Source organism: Bos indicus, chromosome 6 (genome assembly GCF_029378745.1).
Source record: "Bos indicus isolate NIAB-ARS_2022 breed Sahiwal x Tharparkar chromosome 6, NIAB-ARS_B.indTharparkar_mat_pri_1.0, whole genome shotgun sequence".
Taxonomy (NCBI): Eukaryota; Metazoa; Chordata; class Mammalia; order Artiodactyla; family Bovidae; genus Bos; species Bos indicus.
In genome coordinates, this window is record NC_091765.1 from 105,495,165 (window position 1) to 105,521,950 (window position 26,786).

General features: G+C 45.3%; 1 protein-coding gene across 2 annotated transcripts; it reads left to right on the forward strand.

Moving 5' to 3' along the window:
• The first annotated feature begins 24 nt into the window (after positions 1-24).
• On the forward strand, positions 25-20,732 carry LYAR (Ly1 antibody reactive). 2 transcript variants are annotated; one of them, XM_019963092.2, is made up of 9 exons: positions 25-185; positions 8,938-9,115; positions 10,435-10,549; positions 11,401-11,508; positions 11,630-11,713; positions 15,275-15,686; positions 16,081-16,167; positions 19,797-19,882; positions 20,415-20,732. In XM_019963092.2, exons 2-9 carry the CDS (start codon positions 8,994-8,996, stop codon positions 20,547-20,549), a joined length of 1,149 nt encoding a protein of 382 aa, XP_019818651.1. In that variant the 5' UTR covers positions 25-185; positions 8,938-8,993; the 3' UTR covers positions 20,550-20,732. The 2 variants fall into 2 exon arrangements, with proteins under 2 accessions (XP_019818651.1, XP_070647898.1); XM_070791797.1 differs by lacking the exon at positions 25-185 and adding an exon at positions 5,668-5,881.
• The last annotated feature ends 6,054 nt before the right edge of the window (positions 20,733-26,786 follow it).

The following is a 26,786-nucleotide window of genomic DNA, read 5'->3' on the forward strand; positions in this document are numbered from 1 at the left end:
TCCGGTTGCGTCACTTCCGCCAGGAGGTGTGGTCGCGGCGGGCAGGCGCGCGGGGCGCCTCCGAAGCGAATTCTGCGCGCGGAAGCCCTGGAGGGAGGTGCAGGTTATAGAGCCTTGCGGGAAACCGCGATTCCACGTGCTCCTTTCTCGGCGGGTTGAAACCGTTGGCGGGCGCTGGCTGAGAGGTGAGGGGCGGTGGCCCAGAGGTCCGACCTGTGGGGCTGGAGCTCAAGCTGTGGGGCGGGGGGTGGAGCGGGGTAGGGTGGGCGTAGTGGCCGTTGCCTGCGTTTCCACCGTTAGAGAGTCTTTCCTTTGGCTTAAACTCATGGAAGAAAGAAATGCATTCAAGTTTCATTCGTGCTCTGGGGGAAATGGAAGGAGTCCTGGAGTTAGAATGACCAGTTCCTCAGGGTTTTAAAATGGAAAAGTCGTGCCGGGAACCCGTAGAGGGGGTTCCAGCCGGGATGGTTGGTTGGTTCCCCCACCGGACTGCGTTGTGCAGGCTTGCGGCATATTGGGGACGAGGCACTTGCCTTCTTTGAGTCTTGGGGAGCTCGATCCCCAAGGAGGAGGCCCTTAGGGCATGGTTGAGAGCGCGGGGCTTTAGGGCCGGGAGTAGCTGCGTTGTGAATCCAGGTTTGCCACCAACTGCACGTGTAGCTTGTTGACAGTTATTGAACCCCTTTGTGCCTGGTCTGTCAAAAGGAAATAATAATAGAACCTACCTAACTCAGAGGATTCTTGTGAGTATTACAGGAGCCAGAGCTTGGCACATAGTAGATGATCCGTCAATGTCCGGATTTTCTGCAGCCCCTGCCTTTGTGGAGAGGTTAGAGGCATGAGGTGGAGTTTGAGTGCTTGCAAGCCTACCATTCTCGCAGAGTGCCTACCTGGGATTTATTCACATAGCACCCTCAGTCCCCCCGGTGCCTAACGTAGTGCCTGACGTGTCGGCTTCCACAGGTAGTTATTACACCAGTGAACAGATGCTGTTTAAACCACTGCTGTTGATGTAGTATGTGGGGAGGGTGTGATACTGGAACTTGGGGTTTGAGAGACACCACTCAGCTTCTGTGGGCCTTGGCTCATCTGTCAAGTGGAGATGGATGTACCTTCCTTGAGAGTCTTTGCAGAGCAAGGGAGAGATCCTGCCTGACTGTATACCCTGCAGTCAGGAGCTTCTGCGTGATGGTGTACAGTGTGTGCTTGTCTGTCTTTCCCTTTCACCATGCCCCTGGTTTCTTGGAGTTTTCCTCTTAGGAGGAGCTCAGAGCTAGCCTAGTTGGCCTAATGCATTGTTTCACAGCCTGAAGAACTTAAGTCCCTAGGGGACAATGACTTGCTTCAGGTCTCAGGGCTCACTGGAGGCTGTTGACAGGTTGGCCCTTAAGGTGGGCAGTTTTGGTGGTGATGATGTCAGTGGGGTTTAGGTCTGTGTGTATATGTTTGTGAAGGAATTTTTTTTTAAGAATAGTAAGACCATTCAGGTATGACCTAAATCAAATCCCTTATGATTATACAGTGGAAGTGAGAAATAGATTTTAGGGACTAGATCTGATAGAATGCCTGATGAACTATGGACTGAGGTTCCTGACATTATACAGGAGATAGGGATCAAGAACATCTCCATGGAAAAGAAATGCAAAAAAGCAAAATGGCTGTCTGAGGAGGCCTTACAAATAGCTGTGAAAAGCAAAGGAGAAAAGGTAAGATACACGCATCTGAATGCAGAGTTCCAAAGAATAGCAAGAAGAGATAAGAAAGCCTTCCTCAGCGATCAATGCAAAGAAATAGAGGAAAATAACAGAATGGGAAAGACTAGAGATCTCTCCAAGAAAATTAGAGTTACCAAGGGAACATTTCATGCAAAGATGGGCTCGATAAAGGACAGAAATGGTATGGACCTAACAGAAGCAGAAGATATTAAGAAGAGGTGGCAAGAATACACAGAAGAATTACACGAAAAAGATCTTCATGACCCAGATAATCACGATGGTATGATCACTCACTTAGAGCCAGATATGCTGGAATGTGAAGTCAAGTGGGCCTTAGAAGGCACCACTACGAACAAAGCTAGTGGAGGTGATGGAATTCCAGTTGAGCTATTTCAAATCCTGGAAGATGATGCTGTGAAAGTGTTGCACTCAATATGGCAGCAAATTTGGAAAACTCAGCAGTGGCCACAGGACTGGAAAAGGTCAGTTTTCATTCCAATCCCAAAGAAAGGCAATGCCAAAGAATGCTCAGACTACCACACAATTGCACTCACCTCACACGCTAGTAAAGTAATGCTCAAAATTCTCCAAGCCAGGCTTCAGCAATATGTGAACCGTGAACTTCCAGATGTTCAAGCTGGTTTTAGAAAAGGCAGAGGAACCAGAGACCAAATTGCCAACATCCGCTGGATCATGGAAAAAGCAAGAGAGTTCCAGAAAAACATCTATTTCTGCTTTATTGACTATGCCAAAGCCTTTGACTGTGTGGATCACAATAAACTGTCGGAAATTCTGAAAGAGATGGGACTACCAGACCACCTGACCTGCCTCTTGAGAAACCTGTATGAAGGTCAGGAAGCAACAGTTAGAACTGGACATGGAACAACAGACTTGTTCCAAATAGGAAAAGGAGTTCGTCAAGGCTGTATATTGTCACCCTGCTTATTTAACTTCTATGCAGAGTACATCATGAGAAACGCTGGGCTGGAAGAAGCCCAAGCTGGAATCAAGGTTGCCGGGAGAAATATCAATCACCTCAGATATGCAGATGACACCACCCTTATGGCAGAAAGTGAAGAGGAACTCAAAGGCCTCTTGATGAAAGTGAAAGAGGAGAGTGAAAAAGTTGGCTTAAAGCTCAACATTCAGAAAACAAAGATCATGGCATCTGGTCCCATCACTTCATGGCAAATAGATGGGGAAACAGTGTCAGACTTTATCTTTTTGGGCTCCAAAATCACTACAGATGGTGAGTGCAGCCATGAAATTAAAAGACGCTTACTCCTGGGAAGGAAAGTTATGACCAACCTAGATAGCATATTGAAAAGCACAGACATCACTTTGCCAACAAAGGTCCGTCTAGTCAAGGCTATGGTTTTTCCAGTGGTCATGTATAGATGCGAGTGTTGGACTGTGAAGAAGGCTGAGAGCCGAAGAATTGATGCTTTTGAACTGTGGTGTTGGAGAAGACTCTTGAGAGTCCCTTGGACTACAAGGAGATCCAACCAGTCCATTCTGAAGGAGATCAGCCCTGGGATTTCTTTGGAAGGAATGATGCTAAAGCTGAAACTCCAGTACTTTGGCCACCTCATGCGAAGAGTTGACTCATTGGAAAAGACTCTGATGCTGGGAGGGATTGGGGGCAGGAGGAGAAGGGGACGACAGAGGATGAGATGGCTGGATGGCATCACCGACTCGATAGACGTGAGTTTGAGTGAACTCCGGGAGATGGTGATGGACAGGGAGGCCTGGCATGCTGCGATTCATGGGGTTGGAAAGAGTCAGGCACGACTGAGCAATTGAACTGTACTGAAGACAATACAAAAATATGTAAAGAGGAAGGTTAAAAAATAAATAAAATCACTCCAAATACAAGCTTCCCTGGTGACTCAGATGGTAAAGAATCTGCCTGTAATGCAGAAGACCCGAGTTGGATCCCTGGGTCAGGAAGATCCCCTGGAGAAGGGAATGGCAACCCACTCCAATATTCTGGCCTGGAGAATTCCACAGACAGAGGAGCTTGGCGTGCTACTGCCCGTGGGATCGCAGAGTCAGACACAAACGAGCGACTTACATGTTCACTTCACAATCCCAGAACCAATTTGAGTTCATGTTATCAGGGAACAGGGTGGTAGTGTAGGCACCCAGCGGATGGGGAGCCAGCAGAGACTGGGGTGAGTTTATGAAGATGGGTAGATTGAGGATCATATTTAAAGAAGCAGTGTTTGGAGGGGACTGGGAGCAATATCACTGATGTGCAAGTAAATAGACCACAAGAAATTCTACCATTGAGTAAGGATTTATCTTTCAAATCTGGTATCTTTAATTTTCCACACAATACTGTGTGGTATTAGACCCATTTTATAGATAAACAGATTCTGAGAAGCTTAGGTATCCAGGTCATTTAGTTTTTAATTGGCGGACGCAGACTCCAGCTCAGATCTTCTGGCCCTGAGTCCAGGCCCAGGTCAACAGAAGGTGGCCACCAGCTTGATAAGAGGAGACTTAGGTGCTTGAATTGCTTCACAGGTTCCCAGCTCCTAGGCATGCTGTCTGCTACCCATCAGCTCAGCAGTGCTGTTCAATACCCATCATCCTCTGCTGTGACATGGGTGGTCTCCTTGTCCAGGGTGGCCTAGCTTAAGAATAAAAGACTTAGGGTCGTAATATTTTTAAATGAATGGTCATGAGACACGGCACTTAGACGGTATATAGGTGTCATGAAAGTCTTAATGCAACATGGTTTTAGCTTTTCCAACTTGTGAAGTCCAAATGTTACAAATTTACCAAGACATCATTTGAAAATGAGACTTTAAATTTCTTTCACATTTATTGAGTCCTGTGAAGTTTGAATGAGTTGTCTTTTGTGTGTAGGAGGTGCTTGCTGTTTTCAGTTGGAGGGGTGTCTTTTTGTAAATTCAGAAGCATGTCCACTTCTGAAATTGTCAAACCTGCTCTAGGATTTGCCACACTTGAGTCTGCTGTGCAGTTTGGATGGTTTTGATCTTGGGGTTGTTTGTAGTCCCTTCCTCCCACCACAGACACACATACCACTGTTTACCGCACAGAAGCAAGGTACTTCCCTGGAGGCCTGGGTGAAGAGGGACGGGTAAGCTCCTTACAGAGCTTATCTCCTTAGCAAGCAGGCGGCCACACTGCCCGCGGTGCAGATTAAGGGTCAGTATGCAGTTGTGGCTCTAAAACTCCAGAGGAAGGCCCTGGGAGAATGAGTTCCAGCTTACTATGCAAGCAACCCATTCTATCTTTGAAAAAACCCCAACAGATTTCTGAATGTGAACATATGCCACAAAAGACCAAATGAAAACGATTGGAGAGGTATCTTTCCGATCTACATGTGACCAAAATCTAATTCTCTCCTGAATTGATGTTTACTCTGTCTGTGTCTAATCACTAGAGAGAAGACGTGTTTTGCACAGATATGCTGAGCACCTTTTTTTGTCAGCATCACTGGCTTCATTCAGTAGAGAAATTTTGTCTCCAGCCGTCCTTCCCAGGCCTTTTAATTCCTGACCTTCCATGGCAGGCTGCATCTCTCAGCTGTATCTCAAAGCTTGGCGAAGCCTTCCTCCCCTCCCCTCTCTGCCTCAAACAAGATACAGAATAGACCTTAAAAATGATGGTTGGAAAGCTGTAGGCCATAGCTGCAGTTTGCGGGGGTTCTTTTTTTCATGGTCGAATCTCACTGAAAGTACTTTCAACATTGTCAGCAGGTACTTGAGTTTGTTCCACCTGTGTGTAAGGTGGCAGTCCATCTCTTGGTGACTGTGGTTTACTCTCATTTTGAGACTGAGACCACAGTGCCCTTGTGTGCATGTGCGTTCAGTAGTCTGCCAACTCTTGCAACTCCATGGACTGTACCCCGACAGGCTTCTCTGTCCATAGAATTCTCCAGGTAAGAATACTGGAGTGGGTTAGCCATTTCCTTCTTCAGGGCATCTTCTTGACCCAGGGACCAAAGCTGCTTTGCAGGTAGATTCTTTACCACTGAGCCACCAGGGAAGCCTGGCTGCTTTTGTTGCCTGCCAGCAACCTGGTCGTCATCCTGCTGAGAGCAGAATGCTGGCTTCGGGGGAGTGGATCACAGTCCGCATGAGACCAGCTCCCCCGGACCTGTGGCTGTTTCATACGTCTTTGACCGTAACCAGGTGAGAAGATGCTCTTGGTTGGTGCACGTCCCAGAACAGTCAGTCTTTCTTTCCTTTGGATTTGCTGCTCGGCTGTAACTGACCCCATGTAACCCTGATGGAGAGCTGAAGAAGGGGGTCTCTGGGCCAGGGGCCCACGTTTTATGAGCACATTAAGCAAACTGCAGGGCAAGAGACCTCTAAGAGAGACCAGCTGAGCCTCTGTAAACCCTGGAGTTGCAGCCAGGATGTACATTTTCATTTGAGGCTGAATGGATGGGCGTAGCCCTGCTCCTTTCTTAGGTTTGTCCTCTCTAGCGGTGACTCAGAAGGTGGGAGTACAGGAGAGATGCTGATCTCGTGCATGAGAATTTCCCATGAACCAGGAGTAGTCTCATTTGTGCCAGAGGAGTCTCAGATGAAGTCTTACCTGAAAAAACTGTATCAGTGTGCTTGACCTTACCTTCATGATGAGAAAGAACATGCTGGGTTAAACATTTGTTCTCAGTATTTTTGCTGTGAAACTTATTTATAATGTAAAATGACAATCTAGTGATTAAAAAAATCAAGATCTTAATGACCGAGATAGCCACAGTGGTGTTATTACTCACCTAGAACCAGACATCCTGGAATGTGAAGTCAAGTGGGCCTTAGGAAGCATCACTAAGAACAAAGCTAATGGAGGTGATGGAATTCCAGCTGAGCTGTTTCAAATGCTAAAAGATGATGCTGTGAAAGTGCTGCATTCAATTGCCAGCCAATTTGGAAAACGCAGCAGTGGCTACAGGACTGGAAAAAGTCAGTTTTCATTCTAATCCCAAAGAAAGGCAATGCCAAAGAATGCTAAAACTACTGCACAATTCTACTCATCTCACATACTAGTAAAGTAATGCTCAAAATTCTCCAAACATGTCTTCAACAGTATGTGAATTGAGAACTTCCAAATGTTCCAGCTGGATTTAGAAAAGGCAGAGGAACCAGAGATCAAATTGCCCACATACTTTGGATCATTGAAAAAGCAAGAGAGTTCCAGAAAAACATCTACTTCTGCTTTATTGACTATGCCAAAGTCTTTGACTGTGTGGATCACATCAAACTGGAAAATTCTTCAAGAGATGGGAGTACCAGACCACCTTACCTGCCTCCTGAGAAATCTGTATGCAGGTCAAGAAGCAACAGTTAGAACCGGACATGGAACAATGGACTGGTTCTAAATTGGGAAGGTAGTATGTCGAGGCTATATATTGTCACTGTGCTTATTTAACTTATATGCAGAGTACATCATGCAAAATGGTGGGCTGGATGAAGCACAAGCTGGAATCAGGATTGCTGGGAGAAATATCAATAACCTCAAAAATGCAGATGACGTCACCCTTATGGCAGAAAGTGAAGAGGAACTGAAGAACCTCTTGATGAAGGTGAAAGAGGAAAGTGAAAAGGCTGGCTTAAAACTCAACATTCAAAAAACCAAGATCATGGCATTGAATCCCATCACTTCATGGCAAGTAGATGGGAAAATAGTGGAAACAGTGACAAACTTTTTTTCCTTGGCTCCAAAAATCTCTGCCGATGGTGACTGCAGCCATGAGATTAAAAGATGCTTGTTCCTTGAAAGGAAAGCTATGACCAACCTAGATAGCATATTAAAAAGCAGAGACATTACTTTGCCAACAAAGGTCCTTCTAGTCAAAGCTATGGTTTTTCCAGTCGTCATGTATGGATGTGAGAGTTGGACTATAAAGAAAGCTGAGTGCCAAAGAACTGATGCTTTTGAACTGTGGTGTTGAAGAAGACTCTTTTTTTTTTTTTTTTGAAGAAGAAGACTCTTGAGAGTCTCTTGGACTGCAGGGAGATCAAACCAGTCAATCCTAAAGGAAATCAGTCCTGAATATTCATTGGAAGGATTGATGCTAAAGCTCCAATATTTTGGCCACCTGATGTGAAGAAGTTACTTATAGAAAAAGACCTTGATGCTGGGAAAGATTGAAGGTGGGAGCAGAAGTGGGTGACAGAGAATGAGATGGTTGGATGGTATCACCTACTCGATGGACATGAGTTTGAGCAAGCTCCAGGAGTTGGTGATGGCAGGGAAGCCTGGTGTGCTGCAGTCCATGGGGTTGCAAAGAGTCGGACACAACTGAGCAACTGAACTGAATCTTGGAAAGTTACAGTGATTTCTAGCACACTTTTAAATGAATTTGTGTTTTGTTGAGGGCAGTAGCACCTCCATGAACTTTTTAAATGGTAGTTATGTGTAGGTATGGACCCACTGAATCACGGGGCAGTGCTCCAGACGCCTGGGTTTGGGAGCCCACTCCAGTAGTTCAGCACCCAGCATTGGGACACCTGGAAGGGTTCTGTGGTTTCTGATTGAGCCAACAGGGGACCACATCTGCTCCTGTCTGCTGAAACTGATGCGCACATCTGCATTTTTAACACCTGTGGATACACGGTTATGCCTGTATGAGTGCTGTTTGTGCTTATAGGAATGAGTTTTAGGTCTCTTCTCCACTTTGTGAACTTTCCATGATTCCCCTTTGGCTGTGTTCTTATTGTATTTGGAAACTTGGAGTACTTTTAAGTGCTCACCTAGAGGCAGTAGAGAGAAAGAGACTGCATGTGTGCACTTAAAGTTATTGGAAAAAGTAGGATATTGCACATGACATCCCCAAACTTCATCTCTAGAGCCAGCCTGCCAAGTTTAAATCCTGGTTCTGCTACTGCGTGACTTTGGACAGTTTCCTTAGTCTGAGTCCCAATACCACGAGTAACTTGTGAACGACGAGAGTCCTTCCCTCATAGGGTTGCTGTGAGGGTTAATGAAGTCCATAGACGTAAAGCTTTTAGAATAAAGCCCAGCGCATGGTGAGCACACACTCAACCAGTTTTCAGCCGTGTGAATATTGTTGAATACAGTTTTACTTAGATGATGGTAAAGGTTAATGTAGATTACGAATCAGCTTTGATTCTATTGTGTTATTTTCATGTGAAGAGTTAGTTGTCTGAGTCATATATTTGGAAAAGAAGTTTCACATTACAATGATAATTATCTTTTTTCCTTTTTAATTTTTTTTTAGGACAGGGCTTAAAACCCATCTTGGGTAAAAAAAAATATTTAATCATTTAGCTAAAAATGGTATTTTTTACATGCAATGCATGTGGTGAATCAGTGAAGAAGGTACAAGTGGAAAAGCACGTGGCTCTTTGCCGAAACTGCGAATGTCTTTCCTGCATCGACTGTGGCAAAGACTTCTGGTAAGTCCGTATGGATCTGTACTAAATGTCCAGACCAGTTATGGGATCGTTGGTTCCACAAAGCATTTTAAAAAAAAAAGAGCAAGAGGCAAATTTGAGGAAAGAAAATTAAGAAAAAAATGTAGTGCCTGCCAGGACCATTTGCTCTTTAAAACTGATGCAAAGAGAAGACTCAGAAAAAAAGGAAGTTGCGGGTTTGGTCATAATCTGATGAGTCCGTGGCACTTGCTGACCTGTCCTTGGCACCATTACCGGAGCCAGGGAGGTGAGCATGCAGAGCAGGGTTTCCGGGTGTGCTGTGCTGATCACAGGGAAGCGATGGATTTACAGACCCGAAAATGAAGTTATGCATTCACAGTGGAGATCCCTCGGAGAAGAGACTCGTCCTCCCCCAGAAAATCAGAGGTGACGGGGGGAGTGAAGCCCCTGGCCCCGAGTGAGGCAGGTGCTTCCAGTGAAGGGGTCTCTGGAGAGGGGAGGACTGAGGAGACGGGGCAGGGTGGGTCCTGCCCATCCAGTGTTTCTCAGGGAGGGTTGTCTGCAGTTGGCTACCCTCATTCTTGCACTGATTGCCTTCAGCTTCAGAGGGTTCAGCTTTTGGCACGTGGGCCCTACTGGCCTCTGTAGCATTTGAGAGATATTTGCAAACAGTCCCTTTTAATTTCATTCTAAAGCAGTGATTAAAAAAAAAAAAAATGTTTGGAAGGTGGTAAAGTCTTTTTTCGTACCTAATCCTAGGAGGAAGGATATACAGAACAGGTGAAAATTGGGCTGTTTCTCCTTAAGGGACTTTGCCCCTGACTTCTTCCCAGTGTTTCCCTGAGGACCCTGTAGAGCTTCAAACGATCATATAAGACAGAATCGAGTGTCCTTTTTTTCCAAGACTCCCAAGATCCAGAACTTTCTCATGACCTGATAACTACCATTTTATACCACCTTTTAACTTAGTCTACAGCTGATGATTGATTGTTCGCTATATATTACCAGGAAACCCTACAGGTTTTGTAACTTAAAGACACCCTGTTGCAGAGAATTCTTTTTTATTTATGACTATTCCCTTATGACTTAAAAAAAAATACTGTGTATCAATATGATTTTAAGACATTTGTATATAAAAATGGGTGGAAAGTTTGGTGGTGGGATTTGAACAGTTGGGAGGAAGGAAATGTGATGTGACCAGGAGGTTATCAGCGTAGTAAGTGAAAGGGGTGGGGTGGCCGTGCAGAGCACAGATGGGAAGGTAAGTGTGGACTGTATGCTAGCTTTGCACAGATTCCGATTTGGGAATCATTCTAACGGTGGAACTTTCTCACTTTAAGGGGCGATGACTATAAAAACCATGTGAAATGCATAAGTGAAGATCAGAAGTATGGTGGCAAAGGGTATGAAGGTAAAACCCACAAAGGCGATGTTAAACAGCAGGCTTGGATTCAGGTAAGGTCTTCCTAATTCATCAAGCAGTTTCATCTGTCACCTGCCTTCTTGAGTAGCCTGGGAAGACAAAAATAAATGTATCCCATGCAACCAAGTACATTCACAGTGTTGTACAGCCATCACCACCATCCATCTCCAGGACTGTTTCATCTTTTGATAGAGGTTACATCTGAACCTGTAGCTCTCTTTGAATAGTATTGACATTTTAATATTGTCTTCAGTTCTTGGACATGGGATGTCTTTCTGTTTCCTTGTATCTTCTTTAATTTCTCTCAGCAGTGTTTTTTAGTTTTCAGTATATATGTATTTTACCTCGTCGGTTAGTTAAGTTTATCCCTAAGTATTTTATTCTTTTTGATAGTATTAGATAGTATTATAAGTGGAATTGTTTATTAATTTCCTCTCCAATTTGTTCTTTATTAGTGTAGAGAAATGCAGCTTGATTTTTGAGTGTTGATTTTTTTGTATCCTGCAACCGCTGAACTTAGTCCTAAAGATTCTTTCTGTGAAATCTTTTGGGTTTTTGACATGTAAGACCATGTTGTCTGGGAACAGAGATCATTTTACTTCTTTCTTTCCAGTGTGGATGCCTTTTATTTCTTGCCTTAGTCTCGGGGAGATAGTGAAGCAGAGGGAAGCCTGGCGGGCTGCGGTCCATGGGGTCACCAAAAGTCAGACATGGCTTAGCAACTGAACAGCAACAATAAATGGCTCTGGCCTTTGAGCACTCTGTTGAATCTGTAAACATAGACATTAACCCAGAATCTGGACTTGAGGTGTGAACTCAGCAGTTTGACTTTCATGAAACTCATCTGTCGATTGTTTATTGCTTTTATCTTCCTTTTCTGTAGAAAATTCATGAATTAATAAAAAGACCCAATGTCAGCCCCAAAGTGAGGGAACTATTAGAGCAAATTAGTGGTTTTGACAACGTTCCCAGGAAAAGGGCAAAATTTCAGGTATGTGTTTGACTGGACTTCCCTGATGGAGGGGATATGGGCACCTCAGTGACAGCTTATGTGTCCCTCTCCGCATATGGGATAAGTGGGTTTTTTTCTTTTTTCTTTTTCACCCATACAGAATTGGATGAAGAACAGTTTAAAAGTTCATAATGAATCTATCCTGGAGCAGGTGTGGAATATCTTTTCCGAAGCTTCCAGCAGTGTAAGTCCAATCTCACTCTAGACTTGCAGTGTGGCAAAAGTGGTTAGTAAAAATGAAACGGGAATGTCTTATCTTTGGAGGTCAAGACAGCCTTCTTTTTCAGAGAGCCTCTTTGTGCCTTCATTAATGGGAAGGAATACACTGAGTGCATTGCAGAGAAGATTTCCTTATTGTGCAGAGAAAGATATTTAATCCCGATCTTTGATAACAGTTCCAGCTGACTAGACTTGATCGGCTTAGACAAGTAGTGGGATGATTGGAAAAGAACAGGGGCTTTGGGTTTCTGACAAACCCGATTTGAATCCCTACTTTGCTATTTGCCAGGCGTTTGCTCTTGGGCATTTTATTTAACCTCTCTGAGCCTTCGTTTCCTTGTCTTAAATAGAGGTGGGTCGTTAGACTAAGTAGGGGCTTCCCAGATGGCTCAGTGGAAAGAATCTGCCTGCGGTACGGGAGACCTGGGTTGGATCCCTGGGTCGGGACGATCCCCTGGAGGAGGGTATGGCAATCCACTCCAGTATCCTTGCCTGGGAAATCCCGTGGACAGAGGAGCCTGGTGGGCTACACAGTCCATGGGGTCGCAAAAGAGTCGGACGTGACTTAGCAACTAAGCGACAACACAAAAGACTCAGTACTTACTGTGCCCAATACGAGTCAGGCCCTGAACAAAAAACAGAAAAACATCTCAGGTGGGTGATCGTGGCAGGAAGGAAAAATAAACAGGGTGAGAACAAGAGAGGGTGACCAGGTATTCTGGTAGGTGTGGGGTGAGGGATTGTGTCCTAGTATTAAAGCAGATGAGGGAGTACAAGCCTCCCAGCTCGTGCCCAGCAGGGCGTGGGCGCTCGGTAGGTGCTGGTCTCCTTCCTTCCAGTGGCCAGAGGGATTGCTTGGAACACATCAGTAGACCACCTTCCGAGAAGATGCTTTGATTCGAGAGGCCCCAGATGTGGAATACACCTGCAGAAAGTTGTGGTGTGACGTCTTGTAGGCATGTCCTTGCTTCCGTTGTTCAACATTTTTTCTCATTAACTCACTTGCACTTTGCCCCTACTTGGAGCTTATATCCCATCTGAAGACATCATTAGTGTTTCAAAACAACAGTGGGGTCCAACTGGGCTTCTATTCTCCTCACAGTTGTCAGCTGTTGATGTGCTTTATGCAGAGAGAATAGTTGTGACCACAAATTGGGATAAAAAATGAAACTTTCTCTTGGCAGTGCATCTAGCATTTGTCTCTAAACACACGAATGGGCCCTTGAAACCTTGTAACCAATCATTCAATTGGCACTTATGTGGCACCTATTTTTTTAAAGGTTATTTCCATTATTTGGGGCTTCCCTTGTGGCTCAGCTGGTAAAGAATCCGCCTGCAATGGGGGAGACCTGGCTTCGATTCCTGGGTTGGGAAGATCCCCTGGAGAAGGGAAAGGCTACCCACTCCAGTATTCTGGCCTGGAGAATTCCACGGACTGTATAGTCCATGGGGTTGCAAAGGGTTGGACGTGACTGAGTGACTTTCACTTTCACTTCCATTATTTTAGCTAACAGTCATAAAAGTCTGTGGTTATTTAGCTTAACTCCAGAGTTCAAAAAATAGAGTTTTCCAATTTCATTTTTGAAGCTGTGAATATATAAGAATTAAATAAGATAACCAGTAAGCAGCTCGTGGTAAACTCTGAGCTCTGTAAAATGCAGCTTGTCATTGCTTTTGGGCAGTGAATGTCCCAGCATGTCCTGGAGTTGGAGGTGGAGATGGTGCCAAGGCCCTGGGGGTGCTGGGCTGGAGGCTTTGTATCCTTCTCAGGTGAAACACTCACTGCCCCAGTGCACAGCGGCACCTGGTAACTGTGGACCCAGCCATCCTTGGACCTGGGTCCCTCCCTCCAGAGCTGCATTCTGGCAGGAGAGACCGACAGCTGCTCTAAGAGCTGATGCTGTGATGTCAGGTGGTGACACAGGCCAGGAAGAAATGGGAGGCAGAGGACAGGGCAGAGAGTGAAGGAGGGGAGAGTCTCGCTGTCAGGACAGAGGCAGTGAAATCGTGTCTAAGGAGACCACGTTGGAGGAGAGTCTGGAACGAAGTAGGAAGCTGGTGGGATGTGAGTTTGTTCACTCATTGATTGAGTGGCTGCTGGGTGGGTGAGTGTGTGTCTCCCTCCCTCCTTCCTTCCCTCCCTCCTGTCTCCCCTCTCTCCCAGAAGCTGGAGTGCAGGGGGCGGACTTGGTTAGGAAGTGGAGGCAGGGCAGCAGCTGGAGACTGGGCTGAAGGGGTCAGGCCTGGGGCTGCGGTGCTCTGACCCTGGTGGGTTGCTGCTCACAACACACTGTACCATAGGACGGAACTTGTAGGACAGGGCGAGGTGTCCTGGTCCCCCTTCCTCTTGAGTCCTTTCTGAGCTCATCGCCTGCCTCCCCGGCATGTGCCTGGATGATTTGATCTCTGAATTCTTACTGAAAAAACTCCAGTTGTTTAGTCTCAATACCCAAATACTACTCTTTGAGCCTATGACTGGGTCTCACGGGCCACGTGACCTCAGCAGAGTGCTTGTACAGGAGTGAAAGCCAGTCCTCCTCCATTTGGTCCCCTCGTGACCTCACCTTTGAAAGGAGGAGGACTACCACCTGGCCAGTTACTTAACAGAGATGGAGCTTGACCATGAGTCCCGGGGTTTGCAGGACCCCTGCAGCGGCCCCAGCCCTGCAGATGCATCAGGGCTTGCGGAGCAGTTCAGTGAATTGCTCCACGTCCTCTCTTAGGAAGGGGCAGGCGTGGAAGCCGTAGCATATTTATAGTCAGAGTGCAGCAGGCAGTGGGGCTGGCTGTGCTGAAGTCACTCGGTTTGAGTCAGGTGGGGCAGTAAATAGGAAGTTTGTCTTATTCCAGCGCGTATTTCCATGGTTCCTTACTTACCATTCTTGACATTCCGCCCAGGTGTCCCTCCCTGACATTCCTCTCAGGGTAGCCATCCATCTGAACAGTGATGGTGATAAGGGCACCTCTGTCTAGTACTCAGGAGTTTATAAAACTCTTCCTGTACATCCAGCTGCTTTCTCAAGCTTAGCTTTTCTCATTTTATTTGTACATAAACTGTGTTAGGTAGGTGTCACTACCTTTTTGTTTATAGATGAGGAAATAGGTTTGAAGCAGATAAATAACTTGCTCTGAGTCACCTGGCTAGTGAACAGAGCTGGAACTTGAACCCAGGCCTGCAGATGCATAAATCTGGTGGTTTCTGCCACACCTACATGCCTGTCTTCTACGTAACAGGCGGCTAGTGAGCCAGAATTAAAGGTCTGACTTTTCCGTGACATAGAGATCCTTCATTTTTCTAGTGGAATGAAAATATCTGTTAAAGGCAGAGAGGAATGTGGGCTGGGGGTAGTTTTATTCATTTTGTGTATTAACTGCTACATGTGAGCAATGGGGCGGGGGTGAGGGTCGCAGTTATAAAATGGTAAGTAATAACAGTTTCCTTAGAGGAATTTATTCAGTAGATACACACAATGATATGTGTCTGGAATGAGTATTTATGTGTGTCTTGGTTTTGCTTAATAATAAGGAACCTGTTGGTAAGGGGCCAGATCAGCAGCCGCCAGAGCCAGTGACCAAGCCGTGTGCAGAGAACAATGCCGACGTCCCGTCCTCCAAAGCAAACAGCAGCACCGAAGAGCCAGCAGAGGCCAAGAAGAATAAGAGAGAAAGGAAGGCAGAACGGCAGAAGAATACGAAAAAAGAAAAGAAAGAACTAAGACTAGAAAACCACCAGGAGGACGCAAAGAGTCAGAAGCCTAAAAAGCGCAAAGCAGCACAGGAGGCCGAGCAGGAGGCAGCCGACGGCTCCTCAGGGACGAAGAGCCAGAGGAAGAAGAGCAAGGCCGAGCGCGCCCAGGATGGGGCGGTGGATGGAGGCGCCAAGGTGGGGGAGCAGGCAGACGCCGGTCCAGGGAAAAGAAAGCGCAAGCACTCGGAAGGTTTGTGGCTCACTTACGCTCCAAGGGTTTGTTAGGTTTGTGGCTCACTTACGCTCCAAGGGTTTGTTAAAGAATGTTTGAGTTGTGAGTTGGGGATGGATAAAAATATGTCAGACCTTACTGTTTGAAACCACTCGCGGCAAAGAGCATAAGGTTTGGGAGCAGGCCAACCTGGGCTTAGTCCGGGGCAGGCGACACCACCTCTCGACTGCCCATTTTGTCATCTGCCTTGGAGGAGAAACCCCACGCCTCGGGACTGGGGTGCCTGGGGGCATGAGCAAGGTGATGGGTTTTTTTTTTTAGGGGCTTGGCCCTGTAGGCCTCTCATTAAACAGTAGGTGCTGTTATAAATGTGAAATCTGTTTTTTTTTTTTTAATCTTCCTAATGACTTAGTTGAAGCAAATTCTAAGAAGAAAAAGATTAAGCCCCCAGAAAATTCTGAGGATGGAGAACCGGAAAACCATGAGGCTCCTGCAAAAGGTACGGCTACTGTGCTTTGCAGCTCTGCCCTCTCTAGGTTGAGGGAGAAGGGGAAGGGTTGGGCCCGTCAGGTGGGTCGTGCCCTCTGGATGTACAGGAAAGAGTCTGGAGCAAAACCCATACTCCAAGGTGTGACTTCAGAGTAATAGTGAGTACTCTGTCAGTCAGTCTCACAAGGGTCTCTCCAGCTGTAAGGATAGAATGTAGAGCCGTCTGGATTGGAGACATGTATGGTCTTTGGAGCTTAAAGTAAGCCCCTTCTTGTTCCTAACTCTTATCACTCCCATAGATGTACCCTGAAGTCCAAGGTACAGGAACAGGCTTGACTGTTTCTCCTCCTGTCTCTGGGTCTGTCCCTGGTATCCCCTTGCTTGGAGCCCAACAGCCACCATCTCTTTCAGCCAGAATGTGTACTTGTCAGACTCCAAAGTGAAAGTGTAAGTCACTCAGTCTTGTCCGACTCTTTAAGACCCTATGGACTATACAGTCCATGGAATTCTCCAGGCCAGAATACTGGAGTGGGTAGCCTTTCCCTTCTCCAGGGGATCTTCCCAACCCAGGGATCGAACATTGCAGGTGAATTCTTTATCAGCTGAGCCACAAGTGAAACCCAAGAATACTGGAGTGGGTAGCCTTTCCCTTCTCTGGGGGATCTTACTCAGGGATCGAACCCAGGTCTCCCACATCGCAGGCAGATTCTTTACCAGCTGAGCCACCTGGGAAGTCCAGGGCTCCTGTTAAATGCTGTCTTCTCCACAGAGCTGTTCCTACTGGTCAGACCGGGAACACTCCCCCAGGCCTGCCACTAAGAACAGGCCCAAGGGCCCAAATGGGATTTGAGGCTTTATTCACGGAAGTTCAGTAACTGCCCAAGTGTAGTTAGATTTCTTAGCTTATAACTTTGTATATGTGAAGTTTTTTTTTTTTTAACTTAAAATTTTTAGGTCTGAGATAATTGTAGATTCACGTGCATTTTTAAGAAATAATTAGACTTCAGGGATCCTTCTGTGGCCTTACCCAGTTTCCTCTGCGGCTGAGACCTCCCACAACCGTAGGACAAAACTTCCCTGGGTGCTGACCCTAAACTGTCAAGAGACAAACATTAGACAAACATTCCTGTCCCCGAAGGGAATGCTCCCACTGCCCTCTTATAGCCACGCCCACCCTCCTCTCGCCCCATCCCCCCTCTGCCCCAGAGGTCAGCCTATCCCTTACTTCCATGTAGCTCTCCGTTTTCCTCTCCATTTCGGAATTGTGTCATTTCAGAATGTGACATAAATGGCATCATTTACTGTGTAATGGGCTTCCCTGATAGCTCTGTTGGTAAAGAATCCGCCTGCAATGCATAAGACCTGGGTTGGGAAGATCCCCTGGAGAAGGGAAAGGCTACCCACTCCAGTATTCTGGCCTGGAGAATTCCATGGACAGTATAGTCCATCAGGTTGCAAAGAGTCGGCCACAACTGAGCGACTTTCACTTCACACTGTGTAACCTTTTGAGATTGGCCCTTTTCACTCAGCCTTATTCTAGGGAGATTCATCCAGGTGGCTGCACATCTCAGTAGTCCATTCCTCTGCACTGTGAGCAGTGGTCTGTGGTGTGAGTGTCCCACGGCTTGGTTATCCATTCATCTGTTGACGGACATCTGGGTTATTTCCGGTTCGTGGTCCTGATGAATAAAGTGGCTGTAAGCCCTCACGTAGAGGTTTTCCTGTGTCCTGTTTTCTGGAAGAAGTGTTCAGGAGGTGCAGTGGCTGTGTGGGACGTTACTTGCATGTTTAGTTTTTTAAGAAACAGCCAGGTTTTTCAAGAGTAGCTGTACCATGTTGTATCCCCACCAGCAGTGTGTGAGAGATCCAGTCTCGCTACACCCTGGTCAGCATTTGGTGGCGGTACTGCATTTGTAGAGCAAGTTTTTGGTCTTGATGAAGCCTCGTTTGTCAGTTTTTCCTTTAAGAGATGATACTTCTGAAGTCATCTGAGAACTCTTTGCCAGCCTTAAATCCATGGAGGTTTTTTTTTTTTTTTTTTTCTGTTTCTTTCTTAAAGGTCTTATAGTTGCATATTTTACACTCAAGTCCATGATGCATTTTGAATTAATTTTTATGAGATGTGAAACTTGGTTGAAGGTTTATTTCTTTGCTCATCAATGTCTAGTGGGTCCACACCATTTAAAAAGGCTGTCTTTTCTCAGTGAAGTGCCTTTCTCCAGCATCGGTGTGGGTCTGTTCTGGGTTCTCTCTCGTTGGTGTGTGTCCGTCCATCCACCACACACTCTTGACTCGAGTAGGTATATCCAAAGTCTTGAAAAGGGGTAGGCTTATTCTCACTTTATTCTGTTGCAAAATTAGAAGATTTATAATAATCTTGCCTATATCTATAAAAAGTCTTGCTGTGATGATAGAGGAATTGGATCAGTTTGGGGAGAATCAATCACTTTATTTACTGTGTTGTCTTCCAAGCCATGAACATGGCATGTCTGTTGATTTAAATCTTTGATTTCTTTCATTTCATCAGAATTATGTACCTTCTGCATACTCGTCTTCATCTTCCCAGAAGTAAAGGTTCCCTAGATGAGTCCTAGCCTGCTGTCAATCTTTGCTTTGTTTACTGTGTTTACACAGCCCCTTGATCTTAGCTATGACCAGTGCATTTTCTTGGCAAAACTCTATTAGCCTTTGCCCTGCTTCATTCCATATTCCAAGGCCAAATTTGCCTGTTACTCCAGGTGTTTCTTGACTTCCTACTTTTGCATTCCAGTCCCCTATAATGAAAAGGACATCTTTTTTGGGTGTTAGTTCTAAAAGGTCTTGTAGGTCTTCATAGAACCTTTCAACTTCAGCTTCTTCAGCGTTACTGGTTGGGGCATAGACTTGGATTACTGTGATATTGAATGGTTTGCCTTGGAAACGAACAGAGATCATTCTGTTGTTTTTGAGATTGCATCCAAGTACTGCATTTCGAACTCTTTTGTTTGGCCACCTCATGCGAAGAGTTGACTCATTGGAAAAGACTCTGATGCTGGGAGGGATTGGGGGCAGGAGGAGAAGGGGATGACAGAGGATGAGATGGCTGGATGGCATCACTGACTTGATGGACGTGAGTCTGAGTGAACTCCGGGAGTTGGTGATAGACAGGGAGGCCTGGCGTGCTGTGATTCATGGGGTCGCAAAGAGTCGGACACGACTGAGTGACTGAATTGAACCGACTGAACTGATCTTAGCAGATCCTTAGTAAATCTTGAGTTCATTAGAAATAACTCATGTCTTTCTACAGGAATTTGTAGGATGGTGGTACTTAACGATACTTAGTTTTTCTGCTCATTTTGAGAATGAGTATTATAGACGAGAGTCAGTGCCTCTCGGCCACTGTGATTAGACAGGTCAGGTGCCTGCTACGCAGAACTGTGGCATCCTGTTCATTCTGGTCTTGTTCATATCCTGCGTAGCAAATAGGTGGTGGAGAAATGAGGCTTCATCAAGACCAAAAACTTGCTCTACAAACGTCGTACCACTACCAAATGTTGACTGGGGTGTAGGGAGACTGGATCTCTCACACACAGCTGTTTCTTAACCCTTTTTGTAGTACCACAAAACACAGTATTTTACATATTATTTTCTACATTGTAGGTAAATTCAACTGGAAGGGAACTATTAAAGCAGTTCTGAAACAGGCCCCAGACAATGAAATAACAATCAAGAAGCTAAGGAAAAAGGTATGAAGGGTGCGAATCAGGTATATAATGCTGGGGAGAATCAGTTCTTTATTTTAAAATGTATAATTCTGTTCTGTTTTTCTACATCTGAAACACTGTAAACTTGAGTGTATATATACACACGCTGTAAACATAGGTGTGTGTATGTCTCAGTGACATTCCAGCTTCTCCTTTTTAGCCGTTCAGGGTGCGGATGGGGATGGCGTCACCCCCCCCCCACCCACACCTCCTCAGCCAGAGCAGCGTCGGTGTTAAATCTGAAAATTACTGCTCTAGATGTGTTACTGTCTTTCGATTACTCCAGAACAGTGTTTTTTTTCCCTCTTTGTAATTTTTTTTTGCTGGTGTCTGACACAGGCGGCCACGTGTCACACGTGTGCAGCTGTGTGAATTGCCACAAGCAGGACACCCCCATGTAACCAGCACCTGGGTTCTTTGATTTGTCACTGTCTGCTGTGTTGGGGGCCAGAGAACCAACACTCCTAAATTTTCAGGACTAATACCTATTTGACCACTGTCTTTCTTTGTGAAGGTTTTAGCTCAGTATTATGCAGTGACAAATGAACATCACAAATCTGAAGAGGAACTCCTGGTCATCTTCAACAAGAAAATCAGCAAGAACCCCACCCTGAAGTTGTTAAAGGACAAGGTCAAGCTTGTAAAATGAACATCTTTATATTTAATAATTGAGTCCATTCTGTTGACCTCTTTCCTTTCATAGTTGTTTGTAAAACATGTAACAAATTGTAACAACTCGAATTTTGCTTTCCAAAGTCGTATTTTTAAGTTAAGAAAAAAGTATATTTTTGGTAGAACTTCTATGAGAAAATAAAATATATTCTTATCCCAAGTTCTAATTCTGTGGCAGTGAAAATTATTTTACTTAAAATATTCTTGTATGGGAAATAGTACCAACTGTGACAAGTCAAAAAGTAACTTGATCAGACTAGAAAGCGTTTGTTTTTATCACGTCATTTTCTAAACATTTAGAGGGTTTACGGGCATTAATTTTTGGTGTGGTTTAAATGTATGTTTAAAGTTGTGGTGTTTCACCCAGGAGCGGTCGAAACAGTTGTTTATGTGTAGTAACCCTTGCCCAGCCAGTTCTGCTCTTCAGTCAGGGTTTCTATGTAAGTCTGACCCATCCACTCTGACCCAGTTCATCTTCAGCCAAAGACAGATTGATCGGTGACTGGATTTGGGGGTGTGTGGCCTGTGACCAAATACAGGGAACCAGCCGTATTAACAATACAGCTAATCCATTGTTTAGCTGTATTACCGTTTCAGTGCCCTGCTTAGATGGTCTCAGCCCTCGTTCACTGTGCAAGAGGAGAGCCAGGCCACTTTCTGATACCTGAGTAGGTTTTGCCCATGAGTCCCTCAACAGCTGGTACGTGTGGTAAGAATCACTCCTTTGGGACGTCCCTGGTAGTCCAGTGGCTAAGACCCTGCACTCCCGGTGCAGGTGAGCTGGGCTCCATCCATGGTCAGGGAACCGGATCACACATTCCCGCACGCTGCAACGAAGATCGAAGATCGTGCATGCTGCGACTAAAACCCGGCACAGCCAAGTAAATAAAAAAGAAAAAAAACTTAAATAATAGAATAAAATTTAAAAGAAAAGAATCTCCCCTTTAACCAGTGTTAACTAGCATCTTTAATACCTCTTGCTAGAGGTGAAAGCAAGAGTGGGACGTGGAACAAGTGTTGGAAGGATTAGGCCAGGGGGGATTAACAGGAGGAAGGGCAGCGGGGTAGATGGAGATATGCTGTGGGCCTCTAAGTCTCAGATGGGCCAGCTTACCCCAGACCTTCCCCACATTCTGGTCTGATTGGGGACAAGCTGCTGTGTCGTGGCTGGATGCAGGGGCACTGTGTCCAGAGGAAGGAAGACTCCTGGGAATCAGGCCTGGAGTCAGGCCCTGGCTTGGTCTCTCCATTGTTAACCTCTTTGAACCTCACTCTCTTCATCCAGACATTGAAACAGTAAAGGGTGTTCTCTGGTTGTGATTGAAGGACCTAATTTGTGAAAAACTGACAGCACCATACCTGGAGGCCAGAGGCATCCGTTCAGTGGTTGCCATCACTGCTGTTAGCAAGAACAACTTCTGAGCCATGAGCGGCTTTAGACATTTTGGAAGTAAAGGGGAAAAAGTGGGAAAGTGAAGCTTGACCTAGAACACGTGCAGGTGTGCTAAGTCGCTTCAGTCATGTCCGACTGTTTGCAACCCTTTGGACTGTAGCCCACCAGGCTCCTCTGTCCATAGGATCCTCCAGGCAAGAATAGAGTGGGTTGCCATTCTCTTTTCCAGGAGATCTTCCCAACCCAAGGACTGAACCCGCATTTCTTACACCTTCTGCATTGGCAGGCAGGTTCTTTACCACCAGCACCACCTGAGAAAACCCAGGACACAGTTAGGGGCAAAGCAGAGCCCTGCGTCCAGCCCAGGACGTCTTCCTGTCTCGGGGCTGCAAGGAGCAGAAGCAAGTGACACTGTCCGCCCTGGGGCGGGGTGGGTATGCAGCACTATCTGTGCGTACGAGCACCACAGTACTTCAGGATTTGTGTGGATTTCTATTCTTTGTCAGTTTTGCTGTCTTGCCTTTAAGGCAGAGTTTGGAAATGTGACAGAAAACACATACTTGAACTGGGGTGGGTCCTCGCTTCTGCCTTCCGTGTCAGCCGTCACCCGCGAGTCTCCGGCATTACAACTTGCTGGCAGCACAGCACGCGGGGTTGGCTGTGTCGGAATGCCGGAGAGCAGCGGGCTGGAGAAGGCAGTGAAGCAAGGCCAGCAGACAGCGATTCTGACGGTCAGAGTCATGGCCACGCGTCTCTTCATTGGAAATTGCAGCTGGCGAGAATGGCTCCTGTGTCTGCTGTTGCCTCATGGCTCTAACTGCAAAGCACAACCCACAGATGCTTCCCGTGGTCTTAGCTCGGAGACCACCCTTTGGTCAGTTGCCGGCTTGACTTGAACTCAAACACACATGATATTGGAGCTCCGGGAACTTCGGAACCAGTCTAATGTTTGTTTTGGGCTTTACAGCTTTGTTTCGTCTAAGTTGAGAGTAAGATTGAATTCTATGTTCTGCTGTCCCCTTGGTCTGATGGGTCTGGTACTTGGCTTTCCCCAAATCTGCCAGGGATGTATTTTGACACATCATTAAATTTTTTTTAAATTCATTTCTTTCTAGTATTCCTGGTTTTGTCAGCTGGCCTTTTTCTGTGATGCTGTTTACAAACAGCATTTGAGAGAAGATGGGGTGTATTCTGCCCAATGTCAGACACACCAGGCATCTTGCAGTCTCAGGAGGAAACTGAGGCTCAGAACAGTGAAGGGAGGCCACATAGGAGTGAACCCGGGACTACCCTTGCCTCTGATGTGTTGTAGCAGCCAGACTCAGGTAATGCAGAAGTCTAAAAATTCAAGCAGCTGATGACAGGGGGCATTGAGGTGGAGAAAGTTTAAAAATTGCAAAAGCACTGGAGTTTCCCCAGGTTCATTTTGCTTCAGGCAGGTGTAAGTGACTTGTTACCTTGGTGTGAAGTAAGACGACCCCTCTGAGGAAAGAGGCTTTCAAGGACCCTGTTCCTAGTTCTCGGTTTAAACCCACCTCCACGGGGTGATTACAAGAATAAGATAATAAAAGTCAAGATTAATAACATTGTTACAGATCTGCAGATTTTATGAATATCCTTAAAAAATTCCTAGTATCCTTCAAAACATGTCATTTTTCTTTTGAAGTTAAAACTTGAACTGACCAATTCCTATTAAAACAATTTATTTTGATACTATCAAAGCAGCCTAAAATTACTTGTTTCCCCCCAAAATTTCTAGGAGTAAGAAAAAGATTAGCAGTCTTTGATATAGACTGTTTTCTTTTAGAGAGCACTTTTGCAGTTGAATAAGGAAAGTTTTAAGAAATCAGTGGTTTTATTAGTGAAAGCACATTAATAGTGTATCTTAGTTCTTTATTCCACCACTGAAAACTGATCTTCCTAGCTTTTTTTTGTTTGTTTTTGTGTGTTTTTGTTGTAGGGTTTTTTGGTCTCAGTGATGAACCTGGGCTCAGCATAAGTAATTTTACATCACTAACTTTTACCTCAATACAGAACCATGATGCCATAGCACTCTAAAGATTATAACTCCTTCCCTGTGGAAGGAAATTAGAGATCAATTATTATGCTCATTCACATGAAAGAAAAGACATATATATTTACCAGTACTTTGTGGTAACTGGAGGGGCTTTCCTGGTGACTCAGATAGTAAAGAATCTGCCTGCAGTGTAAGACCCAGGTTCAATCCCTGGGTCAGGAAGATCCCCTGGAGAAGGGAATGGCAACTACTCCAGTATTCTTGCCTGGAGAATTCCATGGACAGAGGAGCCTGTCAGGCTACAGTCCATGAGGTCGCCAGGAGTCCAACAGGACTGAGCAGCAGTATATATTCAGCCTTTATCCCTTCTAATTAAGCATTCAAGATGGCTAGAATAGGGCTTATAAGTTTCTATTCTCCTTAGTGAGCCAAGAAGAGCACATTGTATTTCTCATTTACACTGGAACAGAAGTGTTACTTTATATTGATTCCTACACTGCACCTGGGCAGGAGGCTGGTTATGTAGTTCATCCTTGTTCTCTCTCCAGTAAGCTGGTTTTTAGCATCTTTCTACTAAAGAGAACTAAGATTCTCTCTCCAGAAAAGCTGGTCCATGTGAGAACCTTGCCCCTTTCAGCTTCAGACAAGAAATTGTTGATCATAAGCATGTAGTGGGATTTTCCTTGAAGAGATCCTGTTGGGAAGTTGTCTTGTATACACTGATTTTTGCTTTTCCTCACAAACATGTTTGGACCTGAATCCTCCAGTACCGGACCTGTGGTTCTGCTCTAAACTGTCTTGTTGTTGAAGTCATTCTAAATTACAGGAACTAATAAGATAATTCCAGAGTGTCCACCCTGGACTGGGCTGTGTGCTGTCTTTAGGGAGAAGGAGACAGAAGACCCTGAGGCAATCTCAGAAGTCCTGGAGGCAAACTGGTTGTAGGGTGCACTCAGGGAGGGATGGAGTCATGCTGCCTAGCGTGAGGATAGAATGGTTGGGTTATTACCAGCCCTCTGGATTAAGTGATGGGTATTTATTAACTACTTGCAGTATGGGGTCGTCTTTCTCTTCTGCCACCTCACTGTAACCGAGCAGGACCCTTGAGGCCTTCCCTGAATAGAACCCCCCACCACCCATGCCCTCCACCTGCCTTTTGTCTGTAGAAAAACTTAGGCAAAGAATAAATTTTAATCAGAGGAGTGAGAAAATGTCAAATAAGACAGAATAATCATACTTTAGCCATTAAACAAAGTCAGGGACCTTTAGTTCTTCCTCAAGGACTATAGATAATATTCTGAGCCATGTCTTTTGCGCTGTTTTGCAGATACTAAGACCCCCGCCAGGTGGAAAAGGTTAACTTCATGCTGACCATAAGCACATAGACCCCAGTCCAGTTGGAAGATGGTTAATGATACTGACTCCTGGTGACCTCAACCACCAACCAATCAGAATGTCCATGAGTTGACCACGCCCTGCTCCCTGAACACTGTAAAACTCTTCACTAACCCCTCCAGTTGGGGACACGCAGTTTTGAGGACATTAGCCCACTGTGGGCCCCTTTGCCTGGCAAAGCAATAAAACTGTTCTTTCCTGAAAGTGAAAGTTGCTCAGTCGTGTCCGACTGAATTCTCCAGGCCAGAATACTGGAGTGGGTAGCCTTTCCTTTCTCCAGGGGATCTTCCCAATCTAGGGATCGGCAAAGCAATAAAACCATTCTTTTCTACTTCACCCAAAACTCTGTCTCTGAGTTCCTATTTGGTACCTGTGAACAGAGGCAGAATTTTAGCAACATCACTTACCTTTCACCTGACACCCATTCCTACATACATGGGAGACAGCAGGAGGTGATAAACTCTGAACAGTTTACTTTGCCCCAATTGCACTGAAACTAAATTTCATCTCTGTATCTTCATGTATGCATGCTGTCATGTCCGACTCTTTGCGACCCCATGGACTATAGCCTGCCAGTCTCTTCTGTCCATGGGATTCTCCAGGCAATAATACTGGAGTGGGTTGCCATTTCCTTCTCCAGGAGATTTTCCTGACCCAGGGATTGAACTTGCATCTCCTGCATTGACAGGTGGATTCTTTACCACTGTGCCACCTGGAAAGCTCATCTCTGTATCTAGCTCCTCAAAATAGCTGTATAATCTCTGGGGTTTACCACTAGGTTATAAAACTGGAAAACATCATCTCCAAGTTTTCACAGATTTCAGTCTTGAATGATGTTAAAGATAAATCAGAATAATAATTTCCCTCAGTTAAAAAAAAAAAAGACATCTACTTATTAATAGATACTCTGAGACTGTCCTTTTAGATTTTATATTTTTTAACTTCTGTAATTTGGGGCTGAACCTTCCTTCTAACTCTCCATCTTGCTTTCAAACAGTGAGGATTTCTGAGAAAAGCTGTGTGCCCCAGTGAAAAAAGAGGTTTCTTTGACCGCAAAGGCTAGTTGAGCTCTTTTTGTTCTGGGATCCAGGGAAGCTTTAATTTATTCCCTTTGATAAAAGTGATTAAACTGCCCCTTTAGTAGCTTAAGTTGTAATTGCTGAGAAAATATATACATTTGTCAAGAGTTGAAAGGTCAGACATTGATGGGAAGGTCAGCCATTGTTTGTCCACAGAGAAGGTATTGTGAGCCGCTGAAATATGACCTTTGCTGCTGCGCCTTCCTGGTGACCTGTTGGAGGCCTGTGGTCATCCATATATTAGATTTCTCCATTGTAGATCAAAGGTAGGTAAAGACTCAGTTCTGTTGGATAGTTTGAACAACACTGCTCTTGAGATCTGGCATCACA